Below are 13,854 nucleotides of genomic sequence, written 5' to 3' on the forward strand. Positions count from 1 at the left end.
ATAGCAACAAGTCGAAGAAAACCACTGGCATAGAGATTTTCAATTGATTTGTCATAGATTTAATTACAGGTACGATAATACTAGGCAGCCAGTGCCCGATTGGCTACGGAATTTCATTTTCTGTCACAAAACGCGTTAGTGCTGTTCTTCCAATAGGGCGAGACCAGTTCCCCGTTCGGAGTAGAGATAGCGCCTATGGCTAGCGACGGTGGCCATCTTGTCTTCTCTCGAGACAGGAAACAGCCTGCACGGCAGAGCCAGGCACAGCGTTTGTAACTGATTGGGTACAGATGGTGCTGCTACCACTGGCACGACGATAAGTGAGCGAGTGAGCCAAGCAGGCAGTTGACGATATCAAGACAAGCGCCGCGGCAATTCGACCGACAATAGTGCGTCTGCAATGATCACGACAGTGGACACTATTGACGGCTACGTCTAATTGGCGGAGCAGCAGCAGCAACACAGTAACTCATGTCGGATAAGTAGATACGACGCCGTTAATTATGCAACAGCAACGGTGGCAGTAGTCACAGCGAAAATAAACAACACCCAAACACAGGCGAGTGCGAAGGGGGCAAGAAACACAGTGAATTTCGTCGATCTGGTGGAGCCTCCTTTCCCTCCCCCTACATCTAATCGTCTTCACTCACTGGAACTTCGGGCCGCACAAACGTTTCTCGAAGATGTACGTCACAGAAGCAGCGCCGTTGCCTCCGGTATAATTGGGGACTTTTTAGGCGGCTGGAGCAAAGCATCAATTCCGTCCTGTTCTGGAGGAAAAAAACAGCAACTGCTGTAGTGCGAGGCGTGTATACCAGTGACTACGTGACCACCGTCACAGCCATCGGTCGTCGTCGTTTGTGCGTGTTGTTCTAGCGACTGGCTAGCTGGCTGTTCTAGCCTCGTTGACAACGTAGCAGCGTGAGCCGAAAGAAGGCAAACATTAGTTGATGTGACGGATTTGGCTTGAGTTTGTAACTACACTGGAAATCTATTGCTAAGGCAATGCGAGCTTGTCTAATGATGCTGTTCCGGAGACCGCCCTACAAAATATATACACGTCGCACAGCGCATCCTGCATGAGCCAGCCACAAGTAAGCACGATCACGTCAGAATCGAACAGGACGTCAGGAAACTGTCGATTGCATTGACAGACAGCAACAGTTTTACAACTGTTGCTACAATGAGCAGCGCCTAGTTCGTGTGAATGGTGTCTGTGGAGTGAATCTGCTTGGGGAAGTTGATATGAATATACAGTGACAATACATTGGATATTCATTGGGCAAGCTTGCCACGGAGTTCCGTCGGGTTGTCCTCGATGTTCTATACCCAAGCTGTTTTTGTTGTGAGAGGGGGAAAATTGCGAGTGTCGCTCTAACAAATGTACATGAGCGAGCCAACGACACAACGAGAATCTCAACGATTCATTCACGGGAGCAACAGTACCCGAGACAACTCCACTTGCCGGTTTCAACGAACGACAATCTTTAGCAAGAGCCAAGCAGTGGATACTGCATGTGGCGTGGATCTGTTTGTTTAAGTGCCATTTCGCAACATTTTCGCTGTAGTTTACTACTGCTGGATGCTAATACGTAAATGTGCGTTGACAGTAACGGTTAATCGCGGCGAAGTGCGTGTTACCTTCCTGTGCTATATGATTCTGTTGTTACTACAACGCAAAGTATATCAGACGAAACTGTACACTACAAACTAAGAGACTAGCTTAGTCAGCTGCCGGAAACAGAGCTGAATGCTGGCGCGCTAAAAATAACGACCAAACAAAAGCGCGGTGAGACGAACGCGTCAACGACGATCATCGGACCCGAGAAACGGATAGACAGACGAACAACACAAAGAAACAACATAACGATCATGCAACGGCCGCGGCGCTCGCCGAAGGTAGTGGAAAGATAGTCGGTGCTCGGTGAACGCGGACGAGCGCAACAGAGTCAATCCAGGCATTTAGTGACCAGAGTTGGGCGCTGCCCATCAGCTGGGCTGTTGTCGGCCGCAAGCGACGACGGTCCTTGGCTGTGGGCTGTGCTCTGACGGTCGGTATTTTGATCGGGTACTTCGGCCGCTGGTCGGTTTATCCATCTTTTGTGCATTTAGTGGTGCTACCAATAGTCGCCAACAGCAGCAGTAACATCCCAGCCGACACCAACGCTGCAACGACTGCAGCTGTACTCACTGACTCAAGAACAGTGATTCGACTAGTATAGCACCCGTCCCATCGGCCTATGTGTATGTGGCAGCGGTGTGCTACGTCAAGCAAGTAAGTCATCCTGTCGGCCCGTCTGTCCGGGCTATAGCTGTTAACTGCTCACGGCAGTAATATACAATATATAGACAGCCCGTGCTATACGAGTGGCGGCGCTGTTGCCTATTGTGCAGAGCAAAGGTTTTTTTAAGCGAGTGGGAAAGAAACGACCGCATTCAACCGGTCCGCTACCGTACACCGGCCATCATCGACATCAGTAGAATACATATCGAGTCTGACACTTTAGTTCTGCAAACTAAGCAACTGAACCGAACCCGTAGCGCACGTTGGACCGCACTCGGTCGTGTCTGAAGCATTTGGACAGCTGCTGGACGGTGTCCGACAACGACGACCCAAGGACAACGATGTCCACCTCCACGGCTTCGGCTAGTCGCCTGCGGTGAGATAAACACTGAGACCAAGCAGTGAGCGCAAAACAACAAAAATACAAAAGTAGTGCGACAGTACAGGCCTAGAAGTAAGGTACGGTAAGCCTGTTTTGCGGTGGCAGTAGACTTGTATGTATGTGTGTACCGCTGTGTGAAGAATCGTTGTGTCGTTTGACTGCACCAGAGTGGAGCCCAACACGGTGATCGAGAGCGGTCCCGCGCCCCGCTTTGGGCCATCCAGAGATCGACGACAGCTTGAGCTGCTGCCGACGTCGCATAACGGTCGAAGCCGCCATGGCCGCGACAATCGGTGGATTCGATCGTATGGAGGTGCAGTGCGCTTTGTTAGCGCGCAGTCGCAATCTCACGCTGACGTTGGCACCAGGCTATCAGGGCATCCCTGAGAACTTGCTTATGAACGTCGTCGCCTGGATGTGTCTGATCGTTGTGTACTCGGTGGTGAATCGGACAGCGAAGAACTACGCCCGCATGGCGCTTGTACATCGGTCCGAAAGGTGGTCGGACGTATTTTACGGCCAGCAATACCAGCAGCAACAGAACGGATCTGTGCCGAATGGCAATAGCGCGAACAGTTCTGCTCGCCATCATACCAACAGTAGTCGACGTACTGGCGCAGCGTTGACGGCGGACAGCAACACAAACAACGACGACGATGGTAGTCTTGAGTCGTTGGAGAACGCTAACCGTGCCACATCGTTCTTTTCGTGGATTCACGCTATCTGGAAGATTGAAGATCGCCATGTACTCAAGAAGAACGGACCTGACGCCGTACAATATCTAACATTTCAGCGACACATCATCGTGTTCGTGTTCATTGTTTGTATCTGCGTTATCACGATAATTTTGCCTCTAAACGCGCTCGGTGTTGAATCTAAACTGAACAACAAGTTTGCCCAGACGACGATAGCAAACATTTCTAAGGATTCGAAAAGCCTCTGGGTTCACATCGCTTTATCCTTCGTCTTTCTTCCGCTCGGCGTCGTGTTTATGCGGCGGTTTTCGACGCGACTGCACATACATGCTGAGGAACCTCGAATCGGTCGGACCCTCATGATTGCTGGAGTGCCGCGACGGCATTGTAAGGCCGAGCTATTCCGGCAGCATTTTGCTGAAGCGTACCCACAGTGTATTATACAAGACATCCAGTTCGCGTACGACATACGCAAACTCATGGATCTAGTGGCGCAACGCGAGACTGCCACCCAAGCGAGACTGTGGTGCGAAAATCGAATTGCTGCGACCCACGAACGGCCAATGATGCGACCGTATACTTGTGGTCGGTGTTGCTGTCTCGGTGATTATCTCGGATGTGAACAAGTAGACGCTCTGGACTATTATCGGGCTGAGGAACAGTCGCTGCTGAAACGGGTCGACGAGGAACGCCGCCGAGCTCTGAAGAATCCAGTGGGATTCGCGTTTATTACGTTTGACTCCGAGGAGATGGCCATGCTCGTTTGCAAGGACCATAAGTCACAGTGGCAGTGCTACGTGCCGGGTCAAAGCCAGTCCACCCTTTCACGCGAACTGAAACCCTACCTGTGGAAGGTGATGTTTGCCCCACCGCCAAATGACCTTTTTTGGGAGAATCTGTCTGTAGGAAAATGGGCGTGGTATGTCCGTTCTGTATTCATTAACTTCCTTCTGTTTATTGTTCTCTTCTTTCTGACAACGCCATTCATCATCCTGTCGTCGCTTTCGCCAATTCTCAACATCCAAATGGGTATCCATCCTTTCTTCGAGAAATTTTTGCCGACTGTAATGCTTTGGTGCGTGGCTGCTCTCATGCCGGCAATGGTGACGCTATCCGATCTGTTTATAGCGCACTGGACCAGATCGTCACGAAACCATTCGGTGATGAAGAAGATTTTTATCTTTCTCTTATTCATGGTCCTAATCCTGCCGTCACTAGGACTATCAAGCGCGGAAAGTTTCGTCGGCCGTCTCATGCAATATCGGAACGCGACCGAGGTCTGGAAGTGTCTCTATCTCCCTGACAGTGGGGCCTTCTTCGTGAACTATGTGATCACCTCGTCGTTTGTCGGAACAACAATGGAGCTAATTCGATTTCCACAACTCTGCCTGTATCTAATCTACACGTGCCTATCCCGGTCCAAAGCTGAGCAGTACGCCGTTCAACGAAACTCATTATTCGAGTTCTACTTCGGTGTCCATTACGCTTGGTACTTACTCATGTTTGCTATCATTATGGTTTACTCGATTCCGTGCCCGCTCGTCACTCCGTTCGGGGTTCTGTATCTCTGTTTCAAGCATTACGTGGACAAATACAATATCTATTTCGTCTATAACCCATCGAAGACGAACAAATACATCCATGCAACAGCGATTGACTTTGTCATCATCTCGCTGATTCTCCTTCAGTTCGCACTATTTATGTACCTTTACTTCAAATCGGACGCGTCCATGTATACCGTGGTCATGTGTGTCATATTCATGATGTCCTTTTGCCTTTTCCTTGGCCAGGCCATGATTAAGTGCTTTCGAGATTTTGGACCTATTAAATACGTTCGCCAACTGCAAAAAACGCTGGAGCGGCGACGATCACGTGAAACGGGCTTGCGCGTCCGGGACAATCCGTATATACCGGATGCGTTGAAAAGCCGCCCCATTCCTAATTTAAATATGTCGCAGTCTGCCGGGAACCTGCCGCTTTACGGCTCCGGTGCGAAAAGTGATAGCGGTATACATCTCGGCAAACACGGTAATAATGCGACTGATGCGTCCGCAATTGCCGCGAGCGGCATGCCCGGGGGAGTTCTACCGGCTGGTCCGGGATCATCGGGTATATCAGGATCCACACAAGAACTGGCCATCGCGCCTCGAAGCCATTCGATGAACGATCTCCTATCGGCGGGCTCCGAAAGGGTCGAATTTTCGTTGGCCTGCGAGGACGTGGGGGTTACGACCGAGGAAGAGTGCGGCTCTACGGAGGCCGAAGCCGAAGAGGAGAAATTGCGTAGGGTAGTGCTGACAGCCAATGGTCATGTCAACAACTACCAGCGCTTCTGACAGTTGAGGAAGTTCTCGACGGGATAGAGCTGCGCAGTGGGGTCGAACTCGCTGCCGGACCCCGTCGAGCTTTAGCTTCTCGTGTCATGTCATCGCTACCACCGCCGCCACTGCTACGATTGCAACCGAAGAGTGAGTCGCTCCATATGCAAACGAGGAAAACATCCCAGATCGTAGACATTGCCATTTACCACACACCCATAAACAATAAGCCAACGAATGCTGCAGCGGCAAATTGCAAACTCAACTCACTGATCATTGTAAGCTTCTAGCTAATATATCTGTTACCGCCATAATTACGATATATGAGGAGCTACAATGTCAGTGCTCTGCCTGCAGCTAAGGTAAACTTGAGGCAAACAAAGCCGTTAAAACTAACATAACGGTCACCATATCGTCATAGTTATCACTCCGCATTGGCACCGGTCGTTATTCATAGGCGGAATTGCAGGCGTTTGCCATAATGGCACCTGTCAATACAGCATCTGCAGGTGGAATGCGTGTTTGATCCTCTCTGACCGATGGCTTACCGTGCGGACTAATGCTTGCAACCACCGACACTCTCCTCTGAATCAAGAGCACTAAGGGGAAATTAACTAAAGTTTAGGCGATGACAACCGAAAGTACAGAGAACTCGACGCTACACTGTTTATTAGTATATGCGAAATCTGATAATTATTAGTATCTGCAAATCGCAGAGGTCTTGGAGCTCGCCAGGGCGCATGTAACGGCTGAGATGCTTCGACGCTTCTGACTGTCATCGACTGGTGACTAAGTCCGACATTCGGAAACCATGCGATCCCGAACCCTGCATACCCTCGTGGCGCACATCTAACAACGTTTGCATGACGAGGAACTGGTTGGCGGGTAGTTCATTGACACCCACTTACGTTTTCACAAGTGATCGCTGGCCAACGTAGTTTCTCTTGGCCTAGCATCTGGTGACAATGACGCCCGAAACAACAAATTGCTACAGCAGGAGCAGCCTGACGACTATTTGATCTGTACGTATCCACATGTGGTTGCCAAATAAGGGAAGCGTGCAAAAAAATTCGAACCTGACCTCTAACGATGACAGACAACCTCGCTCATATACAGACAGGGAAGCAAACGCAAAATAAGCTAACGAACCAGCAAGCTATTAATAGTTGCGGCTATAAATGAAACGAGTTGACTGCCTTCGCAAGCCTTTCAAGATTCATACATCTACATAGCACACATATAGCTCTATTTATAAGACATTGTCAACGTAACTGTAAAGCAGTTAATGACCATGGCTAATTCGAATGGTTCTTGTCGTAGCTAAAAAACGCACAGCGAATGCTCTCCGCTATAGGTTTGGAGCCGGCTGAAGAAGGAACGAATGACAGAATGGCGGTACCCATACTGTAATAATGATAATTATTATACTAACCGATAATAGCACGAGAAAAGAAAATGTAAAAGAAGCACATGAGAAACATATATGTATATATATATATATATATATATATATACATATATATATATATATATATATATATATATATATATATGGTGTAATGTATCGTAGAGGTAAGACAAATACAGGTGCGATTGCTACTACAGAACGAGGAAATGCAAAATCAGCCTATGTAGCGGCGGTTACATCATGGAAAAGCAGTGCTAAAGAGAAGCAAGCCACATCAATACAACAACTCAGAAAAACGCAAACCAGTAAAAAAACAGATGGCGGGGATTGCAAAATTGATTCGACGGGCAGACCGGGAGAGATGTATGTAAAGACGTACCTAATCGAATGGTGAAAATGCAGTGGACGACAAATTCCGTAAGCGGATTATCTGCGATTGCCGTTCAAGGTTATGGTGTAATGGGGATGACAACCTCTATATCGTAGCAGTAGAAAGTACGGAATAGGGAGAGAAAAAGCGAACGGGAGAAAGGAAATTATCAAAATACTGAGAAGGTGCGAAAAATAATACAATATTGCTGAAGAAATACCACAGGATGTGATCGTTAATGAAACGCTATAGTAGGCTATTAACTGCTAATACTGTTATTGATTTCATTCCATTTAATCACACTCGACTTGTACTTGTGTCGTTATACCAGATAGTATCGTTACGGACTATCATTAAGCTGCTCCGGATATAAACATCCTAGACATCGTGAGTGGACCTTTAATTTTTGGTGATGAGTGTGACATGGACCTTCTGCGATGCGATTTGTGAATACATGAGCAGTGGGTGAATATGGCTGTTAAAAAAAACAGTGTGAGGTGACAATGAGGACTTGAGTTACACCACACGACGCTGAAGAATCCGCTACGTCATGTAGATAATCCGTGATGTATTTGGTAACGCCAGAAGTTTGGCATGTGTTTAGATGTTAGCATACGGAAGAGTGTACGTGTGAGTGTGGTACATCTGTCAGTGAGTTTGTAGGGCTATGTTTAGTTACCATTTGCTGGGCTCTGAGGTGAAGGATAAACCGCATCTCTAGATTTGGCAAATAAGCGTTTATGTTTATTAGGTCAGCATGGCCTCAAAAAAATCTGATGCAAGTATCTCGCTAAATTTAGGTTAGAAGCTTGATAGGAAAGACAGTTCGTTTTTTGTAGCATGCGTGAAATCGTTTTCTTGCTTTGTATGTACAATACAACGATATTGACGGCGGTTGAGTAAAGCTACAGTGATGCTTAGACGGTGTTTTTAAAAACGTGGTTAATATTGCCATGCAGACGATTCATTCTCAATGAAACTTCAGCGCCGTTGGTTCTTATCTAGGATTTCGGGTGTGACAAATTTTTCACATCAGTTCTTTTTAAGGTGGAAATCATTAGCTTTTAGTCCCAGTAAAAGCCCTGTCTGCTGTCCCGGGTGCTTCTAAAAAAAAACACCCAATACAACGCGAGATGTTCACAATTGGGCTCGATCGGCTGAATCATTTTTCCTATTAAATATTTCAGTTTTTCTCACAAATCGTAATTGAAAACCTTGAGATTCTCGGCAGCAAAACGGTACGTTTTCAACAAGTATATCTTCATTTTACATCCAGAATACGTCAAGTAGCACAACACAGTCACTGTTCGCTATACCAACTATGCCTCCTGCGAGCGATATTTTCGGGAGAGGTCTTATATGTAAGGATTCCCTTATGCTTTTTGAAATGGGGTAAGTTTAATTTACTGTGGTAGACGTAATGTTTTGTCGAGTTGAAACTAAAGTGTGTTATCGAATAGTGATCTGTATTGCCATCGACGCGTTGTTCGGGGTCTCTCTTTTGTAACTTTATTTATTCTTCAATCATTCGCTTTTTACTACCTTCACCTCGTTCTGTCAAAGCTTCTTGTATTAAGCAACGTACATCACACTAGACACTGGAGGTCACTAAGGTGGTCTATATATCTATAGAATTGATCATGAAATGATTGTATATGCTAACTATATATTTGTGTATACGTATATAGAGAAGAAAGGTTGGATGCTGATGATTCAGCTATTGCTACAAATTGATGGATAAAAGAGAAATGTCGTGATTGTGTCTCACGACAACAAACGACCTCAAATTCAGACATGAAAGGCCTTCAAGTGGGTCAGATAAATGGTTTTTTGCAGCGGTTTTTTATCGTTTGTACTGTTGACCATTTTTGAGCTAGGGAAACTAATATTGCTGATACGCTGATGTAGAAATAGAGTAGAAAACGAAATTTCATAATAATTCTAGACCAAGGCAGCCACGTAAAATAAAAATGGGCTTGGGAGAATCAGCTAACATGTTAAACTGATTATGAATACCGTCCGGTTGATGGATGGGTCTGAAAAGACGTTGTTTTGCTATTTCGAAGAACGGGAGAGCAGAATTGTACGCTGGGTTCTTTTACCTGAGAGAGCGTCAACTTGAAAAATTGCGCTATTGAGAGTCCTTTTGAACGTTTCATGTATTTTATTGATTGTCTCTTTTTTTAAGGCATAGTCAATTTATCCTTGAATTGATGTAAGGGATAATTCTATCTGAGAAGAAGTTAATGGGCATAAGGTTATGTCCATAATCCTGAAATGATTATTTTCATAGCTTATTTTACATAGAAAGTATTGAATGCGTGCAAGTTATGATAAATTTAATCGTTCGCTATATATGTGTATACATGTCTAATATATACTATTCTTAATTCGGACGAGTTTAGACGTTGGAGTAGTTGATGAGAGATAGTTTATCTGTGATTTGGATGGATTCTCCCTTCGTGTAAATTTCTCCATAAAAAGGATTTTTACTGTGGGATCGTTATTCGAAAATGGTGACCTTCGGGCATCGCCCGTCTTTTTTAATACGTGAACGCTTTACTGAGCGCGCGTCACTCGGCCCGACCTATTTATTCCGTGATTTGTTCCGTGCCATGCAATCGCCCTCTTCCCTATTGTCGCCTTAGTTTCCCAATCTATAGATGTTAACTTATCTCTGTCTGGAAGATTGTTTTGGGCATACGCAGCTTAACGGTTACGTAAGAGTTAAACGTACGGCAATCCTGCAGGTGTAAGATCTGGTTCGGAAGCAGCAAGATCTACTTGAACCTTTCTGGAAGATAATGTATTGGACAACTGAATTTGTAAGCGTCACGCGTCTGGCAGAGTGACGCAGAATTACCATTGCATTGCATTAACGTTTATAAACGATTAAAAGTAGAGGGAGGAAAAACTCAAGATTTGGCCGAAATATTTTTCTGACTACTATTTTTCTAAAATATTACAACTTGTGACATTTTACAAACCCTTCGCTTGCTATTAAGTAACTATACGGCTCTCAAGACTAATCGATGACAATAAGGTTTATGTATCAGTGTATTGATAATTAGGCCATTGCCAGCTGGTTCTACTACTCTTGTGTAGAGAATTATTGCTTGGTTCTGGTAGCATTTTATCTCGACTCGTATTTTTGTGCTACTATTGAAAATGGCCCGCGAATGTAAAGCATAGCATAACGAATAATGAAATGGTCTAGTAGCAATGTTAAAGCAAGAACAACCTGCAGGTACCGATTGCGCGGTGAGGTGTTCCAGACTCCGATCTATGTCGCTTTCGAATTTGCTTCCTCTCTGACTGATTACCTAGGCTTTAGATGTTGATCTGACGTACTTTCTTTATCTTTCGATTATACGCACTGAGGCTTCTTTTCCCAAACCAAAAAAGGTGATCCATATGATTCTTTCTCAAAACCCCAATAATAATGTCAAAGGAAATCGCACCGACTCTCCCCTCTTGTTTAACTAAGAGATAACTACTAAGCAGATATCAACTTTGAGGACATATAAACACAAACAAAACATATGCAATGTTATTGTTAAGGAAGACGTAGGTTTATGTCATAATTTGTATTAGTAGAAACAACAGTAAAGAAAGTGATAGTAATTATTACTATATAAAACAAACGTGTAGTAGGAAACGTTGAATATTTTGTTATTATTACGAAGAAAATTGTCGAACTGGAGCCTTCAACAAATATGATCAACTCTGTTAATAATGCAAATTTTGCTGAAGATAAACTGAGCAGCTGCGAGAAGTTCCTGGTAGTACGAACACCAATTTAGCAAAGGCAAAAGGTAAAAACGTAAAGCCGAGGCAGGACATATATGCATACACAAAAGCGAATGATAGACTCTGTCTTGATACGTAGAGACATGTAATAGAAAGTTTCGATTGCCCTGAGCATGAACATAGGGAAGCTATGTGTATGTCCAATAGCGAACGGAAGATGACGTTGCGTTTATATGTAGATGAGCGCACTGAATGCTATACCCGAACGGCGGTACGTGTCGGTGTTGCTGTCAAAACGTAATTGGCTTCGTATTTCCTTCCTCTGCATATTTTTGATCCTCCTGATTCTTCTCCTGACACATAATACAATACAGTGTTAATTATTAGAAAATATAGACAATAGCACACGAATCGACCCTGTGGCATGAGTGTGTGTACTGAATATCTAGTGAAACCATATAGCGCTAGGTGGGCGCGAACACCTATAGCAAAGTGATTAGCGGTCAGTAAAACAAAGAGATTATGGACAATTATGGCAAAGTCAACAATAACTCTGATTTGATAATGCAGATAATAAGAACCCCTATGGTGGCTATAGAAGGGTCTGGCCATCATCGTCCTAGGAAATTGAAAGCATTGACAATAATGACTTGAGCAGGTCTGTGACAAGGACACAGGTGAAAAGCGAAACTCACGTTGCTTAGCCAAATGTTGCTCCCCTTCAGAGGGTCGTCCATATATATATATATATATATATAACACTGTTTTCATAGCATTCGATTGTACATTGTACATTTACGAAACATCATATGCTAGATAAATATACATATATAAAACCGCAATGCATAGAATATATAGCCAACATTTATTTAAAAACTACAAGAGAGATTGTACTGTCACACTATCACAATTGACTGATTGTGGAGAATGAAGAAGCTGAGGCGCTTGATGCGTCGAGGTCTGTAGAAGCTAGATAATAATAATAACAGTAACAAGAAACGACAAAATAGGAGAGAGTGGAACTGTTTTTTTAGCATCCATCTGTTCTTGCTACTGCGGTGATAACCTGACTGGATTCTGTCAGTAATCTCAATTGGAATCTACGGTATTTGATGTGGTCGAAAATAATGACGATAAAAATGAAAACAATATCAGACAAGTCAGAGACATTTATTCGTGCACACGCACCGAACCCCTCCCAGAAACGTCGATTAGACTTAGTTACCTATTGGACTGAATAAGTTGACATACGCTGGGAGATACAGTGAAGGAACCAAACGCTTCAGCGTATCTATAAGATAGAATAATTTGGCTTGAAGCAACTTCGAAATTCGTCCATGAACCGATATTGTATGCGTTGATGTTCGCTCTTTAGTCCAGTGCGCTTGTTCAAATCAACGGGTGTCTCTGTATTTATGTCCACTGGGCCAATAGAAGTTTAATATGAAGCTCAGCGGAGGCAGGTCTTGATGTAGTGCGCGCATTGGTCACCCCTTCTCTCGCCGAATTCAATCGAAAGACGTTTTTTCTAGCCGTCATTATTGACTAAGAGTTGTTTTAGGTTTAGCCCGATTTCTTTTGTCTTGCGACGAGGATTATATGAGTATAGTCATGTACGATTACTATTATTCTTCATGGAGTAAAGGAGAGGAGAGCGCCCGCGAGACAATGCCGTGTGTCCCTGTGATTGATTTCAGCGGAAGGTGACGAGTGGATTGTACATGATGAACGTATGACACATGAGGGAGAATGATCTGTTGGATGCAATGTGTGAATGCAGTGAGGCATCGAGACGATGCAAGTGACAATGGCCGGCTGGTTTTTTTTTTGTTTTTTGCTGTCTGTGACGACGGCGAAGTGACGAAGGACATATAACGTGTATCTAAGAAATTCACAAATTGGCAGGGCTGATAAACTAATAGCAAAGGCTAATAACAAAAACTGTATCGGGAAGGATTACGACAAGTGCTCATTTAAAGTTCTATATGATCACAAACAACCCTTAAATGAGGACACGAAAGATCATTAAAGAGATATATCAATTCATTTCGATTGTGGAACGCCAACCGAAAGGGTTTACTCACTGATTGGAATGATAAAAGCGCCTTTGTGATTTGTTTAGTTTTTTGCGCCGACGGGAGGCGGACGGTATTCGTAGGTCTGTTACCACCAAACCATAGGAAGAAGGAAAGAAATAAAAGGGAAGAATGTGATTTGTGAGAGCGCTAAGAATCAAATGTATGATGACTAAATGATAAATAATAACTACTAGGAGCAAAAGCCTGTGCGAATGGGACAATATGAGAAAATTAAATAAATAAAAAATGAGAAAAAATAAAAAAAAACATGGAAAGTAAACGGAGTTGTTGTCATTTTCGCTGCTTTAAAGCATTTTTTTTAGCGTTTTGATTTACATCATTAGGTCGAAAAGCAGGAAGGTGCATTCTCTTTAGTTTAATAGCATCAAAAGGTTAGGGTTACTCAGCACACTCGATAATTGGCAATATGCGCAGAATTCAATTCTGCTATTGCTGGCTTAAATTCGGTCACCCGAGCATAAAGTAAGCTGGTATCGATTGCATATTGGATCTGCGTAGAGTCATGTCGGCGTTTGCTAATCCAATTTCTAGTTTTATTGAACGGCGAA

The 13,854-nt window shown here is 44.3% G+C and overlaps 1 protein-coding gene across 1 annotated transcript; it reads left to right on the forward strand.

Annotated features, from left to right (window-relative positions):
• The first annotated feature begins 7 nt into the window (after window positions 1-7).
• On the forward strand, window positions 8-13,565 carry Tmem63 (transmembrane protein 63). Its single transcript, XM_022796932.2, has one exon. The coding sequence runs from the start codon at window positions 2,944-2,946 to the stop codon at window positions 5,695-5,697; it is 2,754 nt and encodes a 917-aa protein (XP_022652667.1). The 5' UTR covers window positions 8-2,943; the 3' UTR covers window positions 5,698-13,565.
• Window positions 13,566-13,854: the final 289 nt, after the last annotated feature.

This window comes from Varroa destructor, unplaced genomic scaffold (genome assembly GCF_002443255.2).
Source record: "Varroa destructor unplaced genomic scaffold, Vdes_3.0 BEIS01000003.1, whole genome shotgun sequence".
Classification (NCBI taxonomy): Eukaryota; Metazoa; Arthropoda; class Arachnida; order Mesostigmata; family Varroidae; genus Varroa; species Varroa destructor.